General features: G+C 42.6%; 1 protein-coding gene across 1 annotated transcript; it reads right to left on the reverse strand.

The window, feature by feature from the left end:
• Window positions 1-19,537: 19,537 nt before the first annotated feature.
• LOC139051718 (uncharacterized) lies at window positions 19,538-20,365 on the reverse strand. Its single transcript, XM_070528704.1, has one exon. It carries the CDS (start codon window positions 20,363-20,365, stop codon window positions 19,538-19,540), a length of 828 nt encoding a protein of 275 aa, XP_070384805.1.
• Between the last annotated feature and the right edge of the window lie 549 nt (window positions 20,366-20,914).

Below are 20,914 nucleotides of genomic sequence, written 5' to 3' on the forward strand. Positions count from 1 at the left end.
TAGCGATTGGCTTTGAAGCTCGCAGAGCACAGCGCGTTGCGTAATGCCAGTCTGCGAAAGTTAGCTTCGCCTCGGTACATTAGTGTGAGGCGGTGAAGCAAAACAAGCGTGGGAAGGGGGCAATTGTCGCGGGACACAGTATACATTACTTAATTACACATGCGTGCACGTCGTCTTCTGTCACAGTACAAGCCCTGATATGCCTAAAAAGCGTACTGGCAGGCCTTCAGAGCTTTTTGAGACGTGCCTGTGGTAATTGTAGCCCTTAAAGGCAGTTAAAGACATGCATTAATTTTTTTCAGACTGCCCGTTTTTTTTTCATTTTTTTTGTTTTGCGGCCCCTCGGAAGTCCAAGAAATCAAATGTTGACTGTACAACTGACGAAGAAGATGCTTCAGATGATCCATGTGGTGAAAGCGTGGTAGAGGGAGGATGAGAACAGAAAGGACCGACGCACTGAGGAATTAACGGGAAAGGAAGGGTGCCGCCACCTTTTTGAAGAAGCTTGAGCTAAAAAAACTAAGTGATGGCTGATGCTGAGACAGGTGTCCCTCATCCAAACCAAAATAAATTGTTTACGCAGTGAAACCCAACACTGAGATGTTGTGTACGGGCTGAGAGTATGTCAGGACAGTTAAGGTTGACTTCCCAGCTGCTGAGAGAGAACCTTAGTTGTGACAAAGTTCAGGACCTCATACAGATGAGCTTGCTATCAGTTGATAGAAATAGCTGATATTAAAAAAATATTTACTTATGTATGCATCTCCTTTTCATTCGTATTTGAAAATGTTCGACTCAATTTGGAATGGGCTTTACCATTTCTTTCGCTGTGCATTTTACTAACACCTTCCTTCTGTTTTCTTTTTAAATAAAATATATATTACTCCTTACTATTCAAACTGGATTAAGTCATTTTTTTGTTTCAGCATGCTTACTAGAGAGTGACAGCATCGGGCAACGTGGTGTCAGCCTGTCTTGACATAAAACAAAGATCTAACTCATTCTGGGAATTTCGCAAAGGTGCTCAGGGAAAACCTGGAAAACTCGGGGAATTTGGAAATGTCAACTTGGTAGACACCCTGATGACCCCTCCCACCCTTTCCTATGTTTTGGTGCGAGCTCCTCCACCCTCCCCTGACGGTACTCTGATGCAAAACATGAAGGAAGTGGGCAGTGCTAAGAACTTTGGCTGGAGACCTATCCAACGACTTGCCCTTTCCACTATAAGCCTGTTCAACATAGAAAGGAGTGACCTCCAAATGTTGGGTAATGTTGTCTTGTACCGGTGAATCTTGTCCTGTGACATAAACTAAGGGTGATTGTCCTTGCCGACATACCCGGCAATTTGCAGGGTGTTATGATCTGTAAGGAAGAGGATGACAGAAGGCAGATGAATTGGAGAGGACACGGAAGTGGAACCTTTAATAGGCCTGTGATGTTTGCTTCATGCTGATGGGCTCCTACAGGCAAATACAAAATGAAGACATGGGCTTATATGTGTGTTAGCATTTTTTTACATGCATGCAACCTGACTTGGCTCTCATCAGCAGCTAGGCACTATGCTGTTGATGGCATTTAGGACTCCCAAGTGCTGCTGGCTGTGACATGGTGACTAGCGCAAAGGTGCAAAGCCAGCGTTCTGCCTGTGTGACATTTTGCATAAATCCAGGGAAAACACGGGGTAGGCGGGAGATGGAAATTCAAGACGATGAGCAAAAGGAGAACAAGGTGGAAGCAGGGGCCAACGTTTCGACAAGTGGATTTGTCTTCTTCAAGGCTTCAAGAAGACAAGTCCACTTGTCGAAACATTGGCTCCTGCTTTCACCTTGTTCTCGTTTTGCTCATCATTCTGCATAAATATATGTCTAGCTGTGGGTGGGAACAGTGACTTGCTCAGTTGCCATTTTCCTTTATCATTGAGTGCTCCACAATAGAAGTAAAAATATCATCCATGAAAGAAACAGGGTGAACAGGGGAAGTTGTTCGAATTGATTAGAATCAAGCTGTGTAGGCAAAGTAATCGCATATTGCTGATCACCTGTCACACCAATGGTACACTGCAAACACATCAGTGGGTGCAGCATTTGACTCCAGTTTATCTTGCACCTACCGTATTGTTCATTTGTGGAGAGCAAAACTGTGTCCTTTAGCACGTGGCAAAGGTTAAAGACATTAATTAGAAGTTTTTGCGATCTGGGAATGTGGTTGTTTGTTATGGAAAGAAGATACCTCTTTGTGTTGTTTATTGATATCTGTGACAACTGTCTGGGTAACATATGCACAGACTATTTGTGTTGCAAAATTTTACCTCGGGCTGGTCTTGTGCCGCGTTCCTTGTCTCGACTTCATCTGTCCTGGCGTACAGGGCCTGCCATGTGAAATACCTCTTATAGGTGGAGCTGTTTCATTGGAGTGAAATAATTTCTGAATACATTGAATTATGTACTGCACACTGCTGTACAATGTCTAGTTGAGGGTTTTACATTGTACTGCCTAGCCTTATCTAGATAAGACCCCTGCAACAATCGCAAATCTTTTCATTGAGCATAAAAGTAATGAAGTTGGGGTTTCAGTGTCCCAATGCCCTCTTTCTTTTCGCACAATGTTGTGCTTGTATATTGTGTTCAACGGTGGCCATTGTAAATATCGTGTCACTGTTATCTTGCATCATGCTTAGCTGGAAGGGATGATATATGTACCAGATCTCAAGCATAAATCAAGAAAATAGAAAGTGAATGTGAGGTAACATCACCCTTTTTAAGGCTAAAGGATTTAACATACATTGTTGACTGAATCTTGCCAAATCCAGGACCTAGACATACCTAGGCTTATTTGTTCGTTCTCGCATACTTCAAGATAGAAACGTTATCAAAGCACTATCTTGCAGCAAAATCTTGGGTCACGTTCAGTCGCATGCTTAACAGCAGTGCATAGATTACTTCTATTATCATTCCCCTAGCTATAAAAAGTCTTTCTGCCATAATACCGGGCAGAGAGAATTGGCGTTTAGACTTCGAAGACACACAAGGATTATCTGTTCTTTCTTTGTTCACAGTATTTAAACAGCTTGAGTTACTTTGCAGATGCAGCAAAAATAATTGGAATTAGTATGGTGGCATTTGCGCAACAGGGCAAGACAATTGTGATAATTTGCACTAGTTATGTATGCTGCCACTGACCTTGATAATGCACAATTTTGAGACCAATATGTGAATGAAACCGCCATCTGTCCTGCTTCATTTCCTGGGTTTGTTTGTTGGTAGTTCACAAGTGCCAACACTGTCTCCAATTCCAAGCAAAAATCTCGTGCCGGTGCCAGGGGCCACTGCTTGTTGTTTACGGTCGCTACTGTTTGAGGATTTGTTTTATGCTTTTGCATCGACCAACATTGTTATTCCAGCACCTTTAATAGAAAATTATGGGCTAACCTGTACTTTGTTGCTGCTCAATATTCGTAACAAGTTCTAAATATTTTGGTCCACATTGTAGAATGAAACACTTGCATTTATCTGGATTTCTGTTTTCAGACATCCAGGAAGCCAGTTCATGTCTCTCCAAGAGCTCAATTCTTGTATAGTGAGGTGTGCATACACTAGTGCCCGCTCTTTTCCTTTTTTTTTTCCTGGATAAAACACGCGAGAAAATGTACAGTTCCATTCACGGATGTAGGCAGAAAAATGCAATGTAGCTGCAAAGTCTGAGCACAAACAAAGGAAGCGAGAAGTACATCTTCTTTCGAATTTGCTGTTGTAGAAATTCTGGTCACTGTATACACTGGTTTTGATGTATATTTCGACCGTTCCTTTTTGTATGCTGCTGTATATTCGCATTAACATTTAACATTTAACTTTTATCTTCTGTTTCTATGCATCGCTGTGTGCTATTTAGTGCTTGTTCATTAACATTGCACCATTGATTGGTTCACTGCACGCCCCTTTACCTAATGCACCCACCTGCATTTTACTGCTGTTGTACAAAAAATTAAAGAGGAACCTCCCTAAGCGGGAACTGTACAAAATATACATAGCATTTAATGCCAGTCAGCGTGGTGCGGAATTTGTTATGCATGATAATGAATCGCGGGCAGTTACGCTGATGTAGTATGCATTTTAAAATTTTGTATGCATAAGGAGTACGAGCAGAAAGATGCACATATTTACATTGCTGAGCATACAGATTCCGCAACACGCCGACTGCCCTACAATGCTACGCATACCTTTGACCGTTCCCGTTCAAGGAGGCTCTGCTTAATTTGTTTGCGGGATGCCCGGTGTGGCATAACCAACGTGTGCATGCGTAATTAATGCATGAGTGGTGCATCCTGTTGTTTTCGGTCCCCATTAGTTCACCTTCCATTCTCACTGGTCGGGTACTTACGAGGTCATACCATACTGCCTGCTATCCCCCTTTTTGTATAGACCTAGGCATTTCTTGCTTAGGTTTAGTGTCTCCTTTCTACGTATGGTGTACGGGGAACGGTGAAAGTAGACGGGCTTGTAGAATGTTTTGCGTTGGCATGCCTATTGTGATCGTGGACAGTGGGTCATTTGTCACCATACACTGGATGGCAGCTATCACCTGTGCACACAATGAGCTTAAAGTGCACATGCTCGCCCTGTATTGGGAAAGAGGGCTTGGCTTCACACGAATTTTTTGACCGGCAACCATATAATGCGATGCATCAAAAACTGGCAGCTCCCACTTCATGCGTTAATCAGGGATAAGTGAAGCTTTCTTTGATGTTTACAGAAAGGTTTTCACTTCTCTGTAGCTCAACGCTTCGTGCTCATTGCATGGTGTGGTCAGGGTCTCGTCACTTCACGTCTTTGTCCGCACTCGGCTGCTTTTGTTGACCACGTCTTTGTAGCTGACTTCTTCAGTTTTCTCCTGCCCCAGTCTAGAGTAGCAGGCCAGAGCAAGCTATAGCTAAGGCCAACCTTTCTGCTCTTCTGTAAATAAATTTTTCTCTCTCATTTGGCAACTTCCCTACTTTTGTTCTGCTTGTCTATTCTGAACACGCCCATTCTTCATGATGAGCTAAGAATGCTCACAGGCCCATTTGCGAGGGTTGTGCGAGCATTCAAAACTTTCGAATAACGAAATCGGATAGTGTCCTATTCGATAGGGTCTTCAAATTGAATGGTCGCTATTTGTAAATGTGAATATTTTAGTAATATTTCAAGATATCAACTGTGCCAAAGTAAGCATTTAAAGGAAGCAAATGTACTGTCAATTTTCACCCCTGTGGGCATAGTATAGACATACTAAAACATGAGAAGTTGCATAGGGAAGGAGGCTACATCACATGGGTAGCCATATTTACCAGTCTGTAGAGCGATCATTTGCAATGCCTGAATAGCCCTGTGTTTGTGAAGGAACTACTTGTTTGCTCCATTCGTGCTTTTAATAACGCTTCATAACGTATTGTGTGTAATGACAGAAACTCGACAACTGAGATGTGAGCATTGTTTTATGTTAGTTGTGATAACAACTATTCATTACTATAAAATTATCTGCTTGAAAAGTATTCAGTTCAATTCACTTCTGGCACTACTCAACTCGTGCTCAACTTGGTTTTGAAAATTACTATTTGCACAGTGCTACAATTTTCACATATCCAGTGATCCAAGTTGTATAATTGGCAAAACAGCTGCAGCCAACAACCATAAAAGGGGGAGGGGGAAGAAGCAAAAAAAAAAAAAAACTTCGCTTTAATAAATATGAGTGTATGACTAGCTTCCATGCTTTTCTGGTGCTTGGATTTGAAAGAGGTGACAATGCTGTTATTTTTGTTCTAGCATCCGGAAAGAGAACACAGCCCACTGCCTGTTTGCAGCTTCACTGAGACATGTTGAAGCCGGTGGGAATAAAGGCAGAGCCCTCATCTCAAGGTTGGTGTTACCTTTTGTGCACTTTGGTGTTGCTTACAATGTGCCCTGTTGCACGGGTGCTTGGTGTGTCAGTACGTGAAGAGGCCTTGCAGTGCCTTTTGTGAAAGGTGTGGAACGTGTCTAATATCTGTGGGTAATCTATCTGACAAGTCTTTTCTAGCAAAAAGCTTTTGATTGTGCCTCGTATGGGTAGAGTGGTCGGCAACATTATGCTCCTGCTGTCATGGCCTTGCTGCCTTTCCACTCTTTTCGTATTGTACTAACTCCACTCAAATACATGCCACTGTGCCTAAGCAAGTGTCGCCCACAGTGCTCCGTCCGTCTTGGTGCCAAACTTTGCATCAGTGTGATGGTAAGGTAGTGTACCACGACTTTCAATTGTAACCGCTCGTCTCGGGGACCGTGTTATCAGCGGCGTCGCTCACCGTCAGATGGTGGCACTAGCACATCAGTAATGATATTTCTCCATCCTCTGCCCCTGCTTTTGTTAGAGCCATTGCTTCGTGCTGATGTCTAAAGTAATCCTTCCCATAGCCATGGTATTTACCCCGAATAAAGGAGGGATAAGTGTGAATTTTTAAAATCTCAGAAAAATCAGGCAGCCTTTTCAGTGAAATTGTAGGCTTGCAGGGGGCATTATCACGATTATCATCATCATCAGCCTTGTTATGTCTACTGCTGAATGAAGGCCTTTCCTAGTGCTCTCCGGTGACCTCTGTCTTGCTCCAGCTGACCACATCGTATCCCTTCAAATTTCCTAATTTCCTCACAGTTCCTTGCTGTTTTACACTTCCGTTCTCTTGGCATTCATTCTGCAAGTCTGGTAGACCACCAGTTGTACTCCCTATGCACTACATGGCCTTCCCAGTTACATTTCTCCCTCTTAATGTCAACTAGAACATTGGCTACCCCCTTTTGCTCTCTGGTCCACACCGCTGTCTTTCCGTCTCCTAATGTTACACCTGTATTTTTTTAATTCCATCTCTCTGTGCACGGTCTTCAACTTCTTCTGCAGCTTCTCTCTTAAACTCTCCTTTCACTTAAAAGTTTTTGTTCCATACATGTTAGTACTAATGGTTAACTATAATGATCGTACATATAGTGTCATCAAGTGCAAATACGGGCGGGGAAAAAAACTGAGTGTACAGGACAGACACTCGTTTCTTCCTGCCCGTATTTACTTAACAACACTACATTATGCACCAACTGGCCCAACAGTCTGCACTAATGATCGTACACTTTTCAGGGAGAACGGTAAGGCTGCTGGTCATTACTGGCATGTGCATGCGCAAAGATAAATAAGTGATATTGATGACAGTATTAGCTAGTGGCTAAGCAAGTTTATCTTCTGTGTTCAAACAGAAGTATTGCTGGGCCTATTTAGGAGAGGTAAATTTTGTATCACCTTGCAGTTACTTTTTTTGAGGATGCACGATTGAAATTCATTTCGTTATTAGACTTTTCTATATTCGGCCCCTCTTTTTGTTGATGGGATCTGTGACGCTCTAATAACATGTGCCTTTAGTATTTTTTGTCTTCTGTATGCAGACCAGCTGCAGCAACATTGTGTAGCTTCTTTTAGTTGTCCATAGCGAATGTGCAAAGCTGCTAGGGAGAACTACTGCCACCTATTGAACTACCAAAGTTGTTTGCAAAGTGTCTAGGATGGAGAACAACTGTCACACCATCCCAGCACCCTAGCACGACCTATCAATAGTTTGGTTCCACCTAACCGTTCCTCAGTTCAGGTTCACACCCCCTTACTGGATCTCCTATTGTCGTGTAGTAATGCTTTTTTTTCACTTTACATAGTTTCAGATGAACCTTTGTGCGAAGAGCCACGAGACATCCATGGTGTTGCCCAGAGACGGGAGCAAGATGCACACGAAGTGGTATGATACTTGCTGCGTTGTGATTGTAAAAATTGTGTTTTTAAAGAGAAAAATGGTTTCAGCTGTGCTAGTTAACTACTCCAATACCAAACAAAGTAATTATTACTGTGAGAAGAGGTTTGGTAAGCAAAAAATAAAAATGTGAGAACTAAATACTACAGGGGGCAGCACAGCCTTGAAATTCCTGCAGTATCTTGCCATGACGTCGTATATTTTGATGGTGCCTGTATTTCAATATTTTCTCGTTAAAGATGGGCTGCCATGTATTTTGTAAGAGTCAAAGACTGAACTGCAAAGCATCAGTATCTGGCAGAACCTTTGCAATTCAGCCAAAAGTTGTAATTCAGCCAAATTTGTAATTAAGCCAAAGTGGTAATTCAGTCAAATTTGTGATTCAGCCACGCTTTAATTCTCCCTGCCATCACAAATAGGTGTTGGCAGGCAGAATTACTTGTCTATGCAGAGTTCTGATTGCAATTGAACTGACGGAGTAATGCAATTTAAAGAAAGATATAATTACTTAGTGTTTCTCCTTTAAGTGCCTTTAACACTAAAAAAATTGTGCGAATGCTACGCACTGTAGGAATCTGTTACGCAAAACATTCTGCAAGTACTTGGCTATCCACTATCATTTGGGTTTCTGCAAGATGATACCAAGTGGACCAAGGAGTTCCTGCAAATTGAGTAGTTGTGCGTGTGGGCCGTGAGTGTATCTGTGCGACAAAAGCAGCGTGACAGCAGCCACATTGTAGGTGATTGTATGACGGCAATAGCATGATTTCCATGCGAGCCGTTCAAGGCAAGCCTACGACATGGCGATTGTCGGGTTCTACATAGGCAGTGGACGAGCGGAAGCGAGATGAATGCGGTATTGTGACGTCATCAGCAACTACGTATTATACTATCGTACGTACTTATGGCTATTTCATGCGGTGTATGTTAAAAAACGCGGTTAACTTGGGCTATCGTGAAGTCTTTACAACGTTGCACAGTTTCTAAGTAATGTAGGCTGCTACAAGAGAAGTAATGGGCAAAGTGGGCCAGTCCTAGAGATGGTGCAGTCTGACGGGGCGTGGCGCCTCAAGGCATGAGCTGTCACAAGGAAAGATGACGACAAAGTGACATGGGGTGTACGTGCCAAGTCTCTCGAACAGCTGGCTGGCATTAGAACAAGAGAAGCATGCGCGTGATCGTGGCCCGATGGTTAGAGTACCCAGCTGTGGCGCGCAATGGCAGAGGTTCAATTCCCGCATCAGTCGCACATTATTATTTTTTTTTATGAAAGCTAGACGAGACAGGAGCCTGCCTACATAGCGCAATCTACCAAGAATGAGGCAAAGAATGTTTCACATTAAAAAGATTGGCGAGGGGTGATTTGTCTAAATTCTTGCTAATAGTGTTTGAGATGGCCAAAGTACTATTACAGCTGAATCCCGCTGCAACAAAGTTTGGGTCTCATACCACTAAGCTTGCTATCAGTTAATAGAAATAGCTCTTATTCGAAAATACTTGCTTCTGTACGCATCTCCTTTTTATGCGTATTTGAGAATGTCCGACTGGTTTTGCAATTTTTTTCAAAGACATTTTATTTGCTGTGCATTTTACTAACCCCTTCCTTCTAATCTCTTCTGGAATAACATAAACACTACTCCTTAGTGTTCAAACTGGATTATGGCATTTTTAAAAAAAAAATTTCACACGCTTCCTAGAGAGTGACAGCATCGAGCGACGTGGTTTCCCGTCTTGACATAAAACATAGTTCTGCGTTGCTCAGGGAAATTTGCAAAGGTACTCGGGGAAAACCTGGAAAGCTCAGGGAATTTGTAAATGTCAACTTGGTAGACACCCTGACATGTTAACAAGATTGGAGCATTTCTATACTTTGTTGTAAAGGTTCTTGTAACACAGAATGTTTTGCATGAGAAGAGTAATTATTTGTAAAGCATTAAATGCTGAGAATCATATCAAGCCTCATGGCTTCATATACAGTGAAATCTCGTTACTATGAGCACCACATTAACAAGCTTTTCAGATATCCCCTGCTGACTGCCTATAGTTTCAATCTAAAAATATTTCAGTACTACAAACTTCAGAACACCGAAGTTTTCAGGACAACAATTATTATTCAATTTCCGTGTCAGGTTAACAATGCCTCAGTACAATGAAGTCATATGAAGAAATCCTGGGACTCCTAAATTTCAGTTTGTCCTTCACAGGAGCTGTAGTGTTAGGCTAACAAATGAAACTGTGCATAAAGTAGCACAGTGTGGGCTCCAAAATACCTGAGGACAGCATGGGAAGAAAAAAAACAAAACATGTAGAGGCAATTTTTCTTCCTTTTTTTCTTTTGTTCTTTCTGGAGGTGACGACATAATAGGTTTTGTGACCGCATGCGGCAATGAAAGTGACAAAAAAGAAAAGAAGAAGAAAAAAGAACATTGTGCTTTGGAGGCGACTGGGAGATTGTCTGTGGCTTTGTCGACGGCGTCTCTTTCATGTGCGCCGCGGTGCTTTGGTGGTACATAGTGGCCGAGTCAATGGAAAATAGCAACAGCAGAGGCAGAGGGCCAACTCAAGTTTTTGTGGATGGCCCACACATTCAAAACTTACACACTTATGGCTTGATGCACAGAATTGTTAATTCTGGGGCTTTTGCTATAATGACCTTTCATATTAACGAACAATTTATCGTAGTCCCACGAAGTTTATTATATTAAGATTTCACTGTAGCATCATTTTCACTATTCCTGAATGGCACTTTGGTTTGCCACGTAGGACCCTGCTGCTGAAGTGACACTGAACAAAGTAAATTAAATTTACTCAAGATGCCCTAAGTTTGCCCATCTGACCAGGATATTAAAGAGACACTAAACTGCCAGTAAGTGTGTTCGATTATTTTTAACTAATTTTTTTCCTCTTTCTCAGGAAGGTCATCATCTTCTTTTTTAAGACAGTTGGTTCTAGTGATTGACATTGCTTGCATTTATAGCCTTTTTTTCTTGCTTACATTTCTTTTTTTTCTTTGTGAAGTTTATTGAATTGTATAATTTCTGCTTTGAAGTATGCCTTATTGTTTGCATTCAAATTTTTTCTTGTGTATAATATTTGCTTGTGTTGATCAGTGTTTGCACCTGTTTCTATCACTGTCTAAAATTTTTTAAATCCACTTTTTGTATGTTTCGTGGTCACCGTTCCCACTTATTCTTTCAGCTTTCATTTAGTATTTTTCGTAACACACATTCAGTTGTACAGATATTGCAATCTCTTCTTCGAAGCCACATTAGTATTTTCATTATTGTCCCCCCTTGTGCAATACCCTTAGTTGAGAGCCTTATGGGTGCGATGAATAAAACAATGAACACAAACCAATTTACACTGACGAAGTGGTTCGATAACTATTTTCGTTATTCTTGCAATATTAGATTTATTGTTAGAAGAGAAAATGAAGGCCAAAGTTCCATTTCTTGGATACTGCACCGAAACCTCAGCGCCAGTGCAACTACACAAATTTCAAGCTATTTTTCATATGTGGCAATGTCAGCTCAGCAAAAGTTCTCAAAGCTTACCATGATCGATCAGTGGGTACTTAAAACACAATTTAGCTTACTTTCATTTATAAGCATTTGACTAGGCCCTAGCAGGTGCAGTAACCTCAAGGTGGCAGCCTCACTTGCCCTTCCCTCTTTGCATCTTTTCCGGTTTACCAGCCCTCTTCTCCCTATAAGAGTGACGTTTTGGTATTGTAGAATGATAATTTACTATATTGGCGAAATCATTTTTCTCTTTAGTGTTCGTTTAAATTCTGGGTTTGGTGCAGTGAAGAGCCACTAACGGCCTAAATAAGAGCTACTTAGTATTCAGATGGTGGTCTTGCTGTATTAGTCAATTTTAAGTACAACGTGAAGTTGCAGCTTTTCCGCTGGAGTCAAACTTCACTGGTGGAGGAGTTTTCTTCATGGTTGATGCACTAGAATAAGCACTGATAGCACTAGTTCACTTTTGACGCCATGTTTCTTTATTATTGTTATTTATTTATAGAAATGCTGCAGGCCACAAGGCCCTAGCAGGAGGTGCAATACAAAGCATGATACAGTAACACATATAGTGACATCAATTGAGTAATAGCAAGTCAAAATAACATTGCTACAAGTGCCAAAGATCAATGCAACAGGAAAGTAGTCAGTCATTGAAACTACCCATAAGTGGGAATATATAATGTGTGCAATAGAAGTGTATGTACCATCATTTCTTTTTCTTTTTTTGAGGGGCGATATCTGAGGCCCTCGCAATATTTGTACTGTGATTACCAGAAGCATTGTAATATATTTGAAACCATGTGTCGTAATTGTATTTGTGTACCAAACACTTTTTTCTCCTACATTAAAAATGTTTGTTACATGCATTACATCAAAGCGTTCGCACCCTCACCGTCCTTTTTTTTTACTTTTGGGGAAACTAGCAATATCTTGTGCTGTGATTACCAGAATCTTGCCATCCATACTGTGTTTGCAATATTATGTTGTAGTTGTATTTGTGCACAAATATTTTATTTACGTGGACATTAATCATGTTCATTACATGCATTACATGTTCATTACATCCCGGCCACGGCGGCCGCATTTCGATGGGGGCGAATTGCGAAAACACCCGTGTGCTTAGATTTAGGTGCACGTTAAAGAACCCCAGGTGGTCAAAATTTCCGGAGTCCTCCACTACGGCGTGCCTCATAATCAGAAAGTGGTTTTGGCACGTAAAACCCCAAATATTATTATTATTATTTCATTACATGCATTATTTCAATGTGTTCACACCGTCACTCTCCTTTTTTTTTTTTACTTTGGGGGAAACTAGCAATATGTTGTGCTGTGATTAACAGAATATTGCCACCCCTACTGTGTTCGCAACATTATGTTGTTGTATTTGTGCACCAATATTTTATTTACTTGTACATTAATTATGTTCATTACATGCATTATTTCAATGTGTTCGCACCGTCACTCCCCTTTTCTTTTTTTTTGACTTTGGAAGAAACGAGCAACATGTTGTGCTGTGATTACCAGAATCTTGCCATCCATACTGTGTTCGCAATACTATGTTGTAGTTGTATTTGTGCATCATTTTTTTTACTTGGACATTAATCATGTTCATTATATGCATTATTTCAATGCGTTCGCATAGTCACTCTCCTTTTTTATGGACTTTGGGGGAAACTAGCAATATTTAGTGCTGTGATTACAACCTTGCCATCCATACTGTGCTTGCAATATTATTTGTGCACCCAATTCTACACAAGAAAAGTAGGAAGGTACCTATAAAGAAAGGGGTCAGACAAGGAGACCCTCTAATTCTATTCACTGTGTGCTTGGAAGAAGTATTCAAGCTATTAAACTGGGAAGGTTTAGGAGTAAGGATTGATGGCAAATACCTCAGCAACCTTCAATTTGCCAATGACATTGTTCTATTCAGCAACACTGCAGACGAGTTGCAACAAATGGTTGAGGACCTTAACAGGGAGAGTGTAAGAGTGGGGCTGAAGATTAATATGCAGCAGACAAAGATAATGATAAATAACCAGGCAAGGGAACAAGAGTTCAAGATCACAAGCCAGCCTCTATAGTCTGCGAAGGAGTAGGTTTACCTAGGTGAACTAATCACAGAGAACCCTGACCATGAGAAGGAAATTCACAGAAGAATAAAAATGGGTTGGATCGCATACGGCAGACATCGTGAGCTCCTGAGTGGGAGCTTACTGTAATCAATGAAAAGGAAAGTATACAATCGGTGCATTTTACTGGTGCTGACATATAGGGTGGAGACTTGGAGACTGACAAAAAAGCTTGAGAACAAGTTAAGGACCGCGCAAAGAGCGATGGAACGAAGAATTCTAGGCATAACTGTAAGAGATACAAAGAGAGCGGTTTAGATCAGTGAGCAAACAGGTATAGACGATATTCTAATAGACATCAAGAGAAAAGAATGGTGCTGGGCAGGTCATGTAATGCGCAGATTAGATAACTGTTGAACCTTTAGGCTGACAGAATGGGTACCAAGAGGAGGGAAGCGCGGAAGAGGATGGCTGACAACTAGGTGGTGCGACGAAATTAAGAAATTTGCAGGTGCTAGTTGGAATCTGTTGGCGCAGGACAGGGGTAATTGGAGATCGCAGGAAGGAGCCTTCGTTCTGCAGAGGACATAAATAGGCTGCTGCTGATGATGATGCTTTTCTTACATTGACATTAATCATGTTCATTACATGCATTACTTCGAAGTCATTGTCCTTTTCTTTGGGGCTTGGGAAGAAGCCTGCAATATTTCGTGCTGTGATTAACAAAATTTTGCACATCATCCATGCTTTCTTCCATATGTCGTAGTTGGATTTGTGTACCAATCCTGCTACATCCTTATATACAAGGCTGAGGGTATGTAATGAACAAATAAATGCAACAAAGAGCCAAGTAGCAAATGAAATGGAAAAAGAAAAGAAACTGGGTAGAAAGTCATTCAAGCATTAGAATTAAAATGTTCAGTAGACAACAGGCAATCAAGTAACAGATTATTCCAGTCACTTAGTGTTTGCGGAAAGTATAGAAAGAGATCCACTTGTTCGGGCAAAATAAGGAGTTAAGGAAAATAAGTCTGTGATAAGTGCAGTGGCATATAAGTAGAGAAGTGCAGCGTATGGTCGAGCCCTACCTTACAGATAGGCAACAAAAGCCTCTATGCCCTGCGCAAATAAGTGCTCAACTCCTGAGCAATTATTTGTGCACCTTGTAGTCTTGCTGATAGTGCCAGTGTCCGAGTAGAAGCCGTGGATGTATAGACGGCCACACAATCGACATTGTTGTTCACACAACTGAGGTCTTTACATACTTATTGTAGACTGCTTCTAACTTATATTTGACTGTGACTGCTCCTGACTTAATTTTATTTTCATGATTTTACTCTGGCTATGACACGTTTCATCTGCTGTATACTTTGAAGTTTTTATTTTGTTTGAACTGCTGCATATTTTCAGTCATTTTTTTTATCTTCTGTATTTATATGTCATTACTGTATACCAAGGACTTGGCATTTGTATGCTAGTATTCCTTTTACTTGTTTTGTTAATTGTGGCTCGAGATGATGGTGGCAATATTTAATTAAAAATAAACATGGGTTACTTGAGTTCGATCATTGTTTTTGCATGAAAAGCTATGGCAACCTGGAATCATTGGAAAAGTGATTTCGGTGCATGACTGAAAAGTATGATTTATTCCAAACACTATATATGTGTTTCGGATTGAATGTTAATCATTCCTGTTTGAACGGTTAGCCTCTAGAAGAACATTAAGGTGGTATAACCATTACCTTTATGGTGGGCAACATTTAATCTTGGGGGAACAACTGTTTGGTTTAGTGGAAGTACTTGAAAGAAAAAGATTTCTCCAGAGATTGGCGAACAGATAGTCTCTGGGCTAACTTAACCAGCCCAACCATTGGTCCTCCCTGGCTTAAAAGTTGCTCGTAAAGTTAGTCCCTGCGGACTAACCTAAACAGACTAATCGTTGAACCTCTAGAAACTAATTGGGAGGGAATAAATGTTGCGCCTGCAGTTACTCTCTCTGGACTAACCTAAGGGGACTAACTGTTTATCCTCTAGGGACTAACTGGGATGGACTAAAAGTTGCTCCTGCAGTTAATCCCTGTAGACTAACCTGAACAGACTAACCGTTGGTAATCTAGGGACTAACTGGGAAGGACTAAAAGTTGCTCCTGCAGTTACTCCCTGTGGACTAACCTTAACAGACTAACTGTTGGTCCTCTAGGGACTAACTGGGAGGGACTAAAGGTTGCTTTTGCAGTTACTCCTGTAGACTAACTTTAACAGACTAACCGTTGACCCTCTAGGGATCAGCGGTTAACAGGCGAACGGAAACTGGGAGGGACTAAAAGTTGCCCTCACTTTTAGTCTGCAGTAGTTGCTCCCCCAGTTAGGCCGCCGCATTTGCTCCCGCAGTTAGTCCAAAATTGGTTCAAAATCTGTGGCAGCTCATTTAGTCCTCCAAGAGACTAACAGTCATACCCGTTTCAGTTCTTTTATGCGAAGCATATTACGAGAGCTCAACCCAGCTCCTCAGGCGCGGCGGTGTCGCCTTGAATACCACGTGACACCGTGACGTCACGACAGAGGAGAAGTGGCTTTGGCTCAACTCTTGCAAGATGGGCTGGGTGGGAATCGAACCAGGGTCTCCGGAGTGGGAGACGGAGACGCTACCACTGAGCCACGAGTACGATGCTTCAAAGCGGTACAAAAGCGCCTCTAGTGAATGCGGTGTTGCCTTAGAAACGAGCTGTTTCTAAGGCTCAGGCGTGCGTCGCTTGCTCAGGCGCACATTTCGTTGCCGCGCCGAACGCTGCGTTGCTCGACGCTCACCGCGTCCAATGCGGGGCGTCCAAGGCGAAGCAGAGTAACGCATGAGTTGTTTCTTCGTCTAGCCGAACCAAATATAGCCAAGCAACAGCAGTTCACCAAGCTAAACAGTGGTTCAACAACTAAAATAAAGGCTAGTATGCTTCGCATCCTGGGCTTAACCTTACCTAAGCCACAGCCATTTTTTGGCTTAGAGTGGAGTACCGAAATATTCTTGCATTGAAATTGTAAGCATTCAGCAGGAGATTTCCAAAGAGTTTGTTATTCTCAAAAGTTTGTTGATGTGGTGTTTGTAAGCGAGGTTTCACTGTATACTACATGCTGATAACAAATATTGGATAAAGCAAAGGTACTTTAGTATAAAATGTGACCTTGTTATAATGGTGCCATGTTCCAGCTTGGTATGGACCATTGCATATGCCCTCCGTCTTCCCTCGTGCAAACACTATGATGTCTGTTTAAGAGTTGAAGCATTTTTTTAAAGATCACCTGTACCAGATAGCACAGTTCTAGTCCTTAAGCTGGTCCACTCGAAGAGGCTGGCTCACATTACTTGCATGAGAAATGGGAATGCATTATTGAACTTATCCACAAAAATTCACGAACTTGTTTTTATTGCAATAGCAATAAAAACAGGCGGATTTCCGCTGTCGACGTTGCCGTCGCCGTGAGGTTCTGTATAAGTGAAAGCATGTGAGGGTGAGCCAGCGAACACGGTTCAATCCAGTTACCCAGTTACTTTTGTGCTTCAATGCATAAAATGGCGTTTTCCTAAAAAAAAGGACGTAAGTGGAACAAGAGTGCATTTTACTGCAAGTTTAATGGCAAAGAAATCAAAAATGCTTTTCTCCACAGAATTGTTTTCAGGTCGACTTGCCTTGCACTCTTGTGGGCTACAATTTATGAATGAATTTATGGGACTTTACCTGCCAAAACCACCTTCTGATTATGAGGCCCACCATAGCGGAGGACTCCGGAAATATCGACCACCTGGGGTTCTTTAATGTGCACCCAAATCTAAGCACACGGGTGTTTTCGGATGTTGCCGCCATGGAAATGTGGCTGCCGTGACCAGGATTCGATCCCGCGACCTAGTGCTCAGCAGCCTAACACCATAGCGAGCAACCACGGCGGGTTACAATTTATGAATTGCAATATGTGCCGTATAGAAATTACTTTAAAAAAAACTTTGTGCTATTTTGTTAGTCGAATCTGCATTTTGATTTCTCATGCAAGTAAAGTCAGCGTCTTCAAGTGGACCACCTCAAGCACTAGAATTGTGCTTTCTTCCATTGGCAATTTTTAAACATTGCTGTATTCTTTGCAGGAAGACCTGCTTATAAGACAAGGGGGCACATTTCCACTATTTTCATTGCTCATTAACATAGGAACCCTATCTATATATATTCCACTATTTACGGTAACGTGCTTCTAACAAATGTTCAATATAAGGGAGCTACTTTCGTGTAAGAAGCCACTTTTTTTTGTAATAACGCAATGTTGGAGTTTCCCATCGCCTTTCTTTCCTACATCACATTGTCCTCTGCCCCCTTTGCACCCAGGTACAAGAGTGGGAAATCAAACAGATTATTAGCTCACTGGACGAACTCTTCCCGGGCGTGGACCACAAGCTGGCCTTTGTGGTGGTCACCAAGCGCATCACCACGCGCTTCTTCTCGCACCTGCCGAGCGGGCCTACGGCAAGCCTTTGCCTGGCACCGTAGTCGACACCGAGCTGACGCGCCCTGAACGCTACGACTTCTTCCTGGTGTTGCAGAGCGTCCGCCAGGGCACAGCGTCCCAGACCCACTACAACGTCATCTACGACACGACGGGCCTCAAGCCAGACCACATGCAGCGGCTGTCGTACAAGTTGACCCACCTGTACTTCAACTGGCCCGGCACCATCCGAGTGCCGGCCCCGTGCCAGTACGCGCACAAGCTGGCCTTCCCGGCCGGCTTGTGCAAACGGCACTATATAACGGCAAACGCCTAATAAAGAATGCTTTTCTCACAGTTGCAACACTGTGTGCATGTCACTGCTTGATACAAGCAGCTCATCATCGTCTTTAGTGCCTGGTATATATTCGCATCGCTTCCTCTTCTCCTGCTATCTATGTGACGCCTTTCAATTTAACTGACAGCTTGCAGACAGCTTGCATCACCTATGACGTGTTGTGAATCTGTACAGCCTGAGTACACACAGTTCCATTTCTGTTCTCGGCTCGGCTGGTCCTGCGTCTGACTCACTCCAGCAACAGCACAACATGGTGTCAGAGTAATCAGAACCACCCCACAACTATGGCCAACACATTCCTGCTACCGCTGTCACACCTCGAGCCAGCTGACAACCCACAGCAAGCCTGGGAGGACTGAAAAGATGCTTACACCATCTAGAAACAACGAACGAGAATGGTCAATTAGACAGGGTCTTCTGAACAGCCAATTCAATGAAAAAAAAGGCAGCAATGAAGGCAAGGACACCACAGTGGTGCGACTTAACTGCGACTTAACGCTAACTGTAGGAGAACAATCCCCAGATGAGCTCCTAATGGGTAGAAACGGGTTCATATTGCCCTATGGCAGTACGAACAACTGAGTGCCAGGTATTGGTACATCCCTACCCATTAGAAAAGGCCGGTACATTTCTGGCAGCACCAAGATTTGATCCCAGGACCTCCCACAAACGAGGCAGATGCTCTACCATTTCACCACTGCTGTGGTGGTGAAGCCATCACCATTATTCATCACCAAAGCTCCCACTTTGGGACAATTTCTCCGTTCTCATACATGTCAAGGAGACAAGGTGCGAAGTGGTCCGCAGTCTCGTGAAGTTGCCGCTGATGCGACCTTCAAACCACATAACAAAATCTGTGTCGGTCAAACTTATTTAGTATTGAAATTCTGGTCAGAATATACAGCCTGCCACTGGCAACATAGAGAGACTCGATTTCTTGAAAATCAGGGCTGTCAGTGTTTTGTGCAACCAAGATGCTGCCACATCTGTACTTGCACTTATCAAAAGTTGCGGACTTGACTTCATGAGTTGTCACTGGCAGGACCCCTTTGGCACACTCTGGGAGTCTGTCATAATCAACAGGCTTGCTCTGTGAAGTTGCAAGACCTTCATAGAGCTGAAAAAACTGCATCTGAAAGCTTTGCTTCAGCTGATGTCGTTTTGAAAGCGTGAGTGTAATGTTCTTGTAGTTCTTCACACACGATGCTTGTTTCTTCAGCTCTTGATGCTTGGCCTCGAACCTCATGGACCAGAGATGTTTTAATAGTCCCATCTCACGCACACACCTTGCATAATGAACCATGTAGTGCATCTTTGGTGTTATAACTTATCGGCCATATCTGTTGGCAAACTCTGTCAGAAACGTTTCCACAAGGACATCAAGGTATGCAAGACGCTCAGCTGGTATCTCTGGGGCAAAAATGATGTCAGTGACCTCTCGAAACTGTAGCAACAGTTCCCAGTCTTCGTTTCCTTCAGGAACTTTTGGTCCGAGTACCAGGGGTATGAACCTCAGCACGCACCATTTGCTTGATGCGGTTCCTCTCAGAGTTGCTTTGTTGTTGATGAAGGACATGTTAACTTGAACAGGCTTGTTCTTTCTGTCATTTGGGCCGTATGGAAATGATGATATTTCCTCCACATCCTTTTTGGATAGGACACCGGAGGAAAGGAGCGACTTCATAACCTGGCGAAGGACACATTCAGTTGTCCCCTCCAAGATGTCATGCATCAAATCTGGGGGCAGCTGGCGGGTCCCATCAAAATATGCAAGCTCAAGAGGCGACTCCTCATTTACCCCATACAACCGCCTATTATAGATGCTGTTCACAGCCAGTGCTTGAAGGTGGAGCTGGTGCCTACTTGCCGTAGGTGCTTGGCACACAGCACCACTAGTTTTGTCCGCAAGGTGTTTAGCATACACCATACAAAATCTGCATACTCGGCCACTGCTGAAGCAGCATGAGAACCCTCCCAAGCGGTTGAGTGACAAGTTGTCACCACAGAAGCCAAAAACGAGTACCTGAGCATGCTCTTCTATCCCCCTCATATAGAACTTGATTCCATGCTCATGCAGATGCTTCAGATCATCTACCAGTGGTTGCAAAATTGCTCTCAGGCCATAAGAGCTAATGTAACTGTAACGCACAATCATAACTAGATAGATGTTCTGAAGCTGCGACCTATATTTGACATGAAGATTTAGCAAGACACAGTAGAATGCCAAAAGTTTGTGCATGCCCCGTTTGGCACCCAAAGGATTTACGATTTCTATTTCATCTGAATAAAACAAAATAACAATAGTGTGTGCAGCTGTTGGTGAGATGAGTGACAGAAGATGTCTATACAACTGGCCATCTGTAAAATCCCTGTACACAGTGGGTGCATGGTTATCAACCTCTGGTGTAGTGAGGTGAGCAGAAATATCGGGGATTTCACAAAGCACAAGAAGAAGCTTAGGCAATGGAACATAATGATACCTCGAATTTTGTCCAATGATCTGTTGCTCAGGTGCTACGTAAGGAAAATTATCTTGAGCATACTTTTCTCTCTTTCGTCTGCTGGTGATACCACTGAAAATTTGATCAACAAAATTACACTTGAGCGAATCCTCTAGGTCGGACCCTGGTGTGTATGCTTGCATGGTACTTGCAATTTCACTTGCGTACGCCTTAAGCAACTCCTCGAACACCAGGTGCAATTC

The sequence above is a fragment of the Dermacentor albipictus genome, unplaced genomic scaffold, assembly GCF_038994185.2.
Source record: "Dermacentor albipictus isolate Rhodes 1998 colony unplaced genomic scaffold, USDA_Dalb.pri_finalv2 scaffold_14, whole genome shotgun sequence".
NCBI classification, from domain to species: domain Eukaryota; kingdom Metazoa; phylum Arthropoda; class Arachnida; order Ixodida; family Ixodidae; genus Dermacentor; species Dermacentor albipictus.

Coding starts and splice junctions, on each gene's coding strand:
- LOC139051718 (XM_070528704.1), bottom strand. CDS start 20,365: ATGATTGTGCGTTACAGTTACATTAGCTCTTATGGCCTGAGAGCAATT.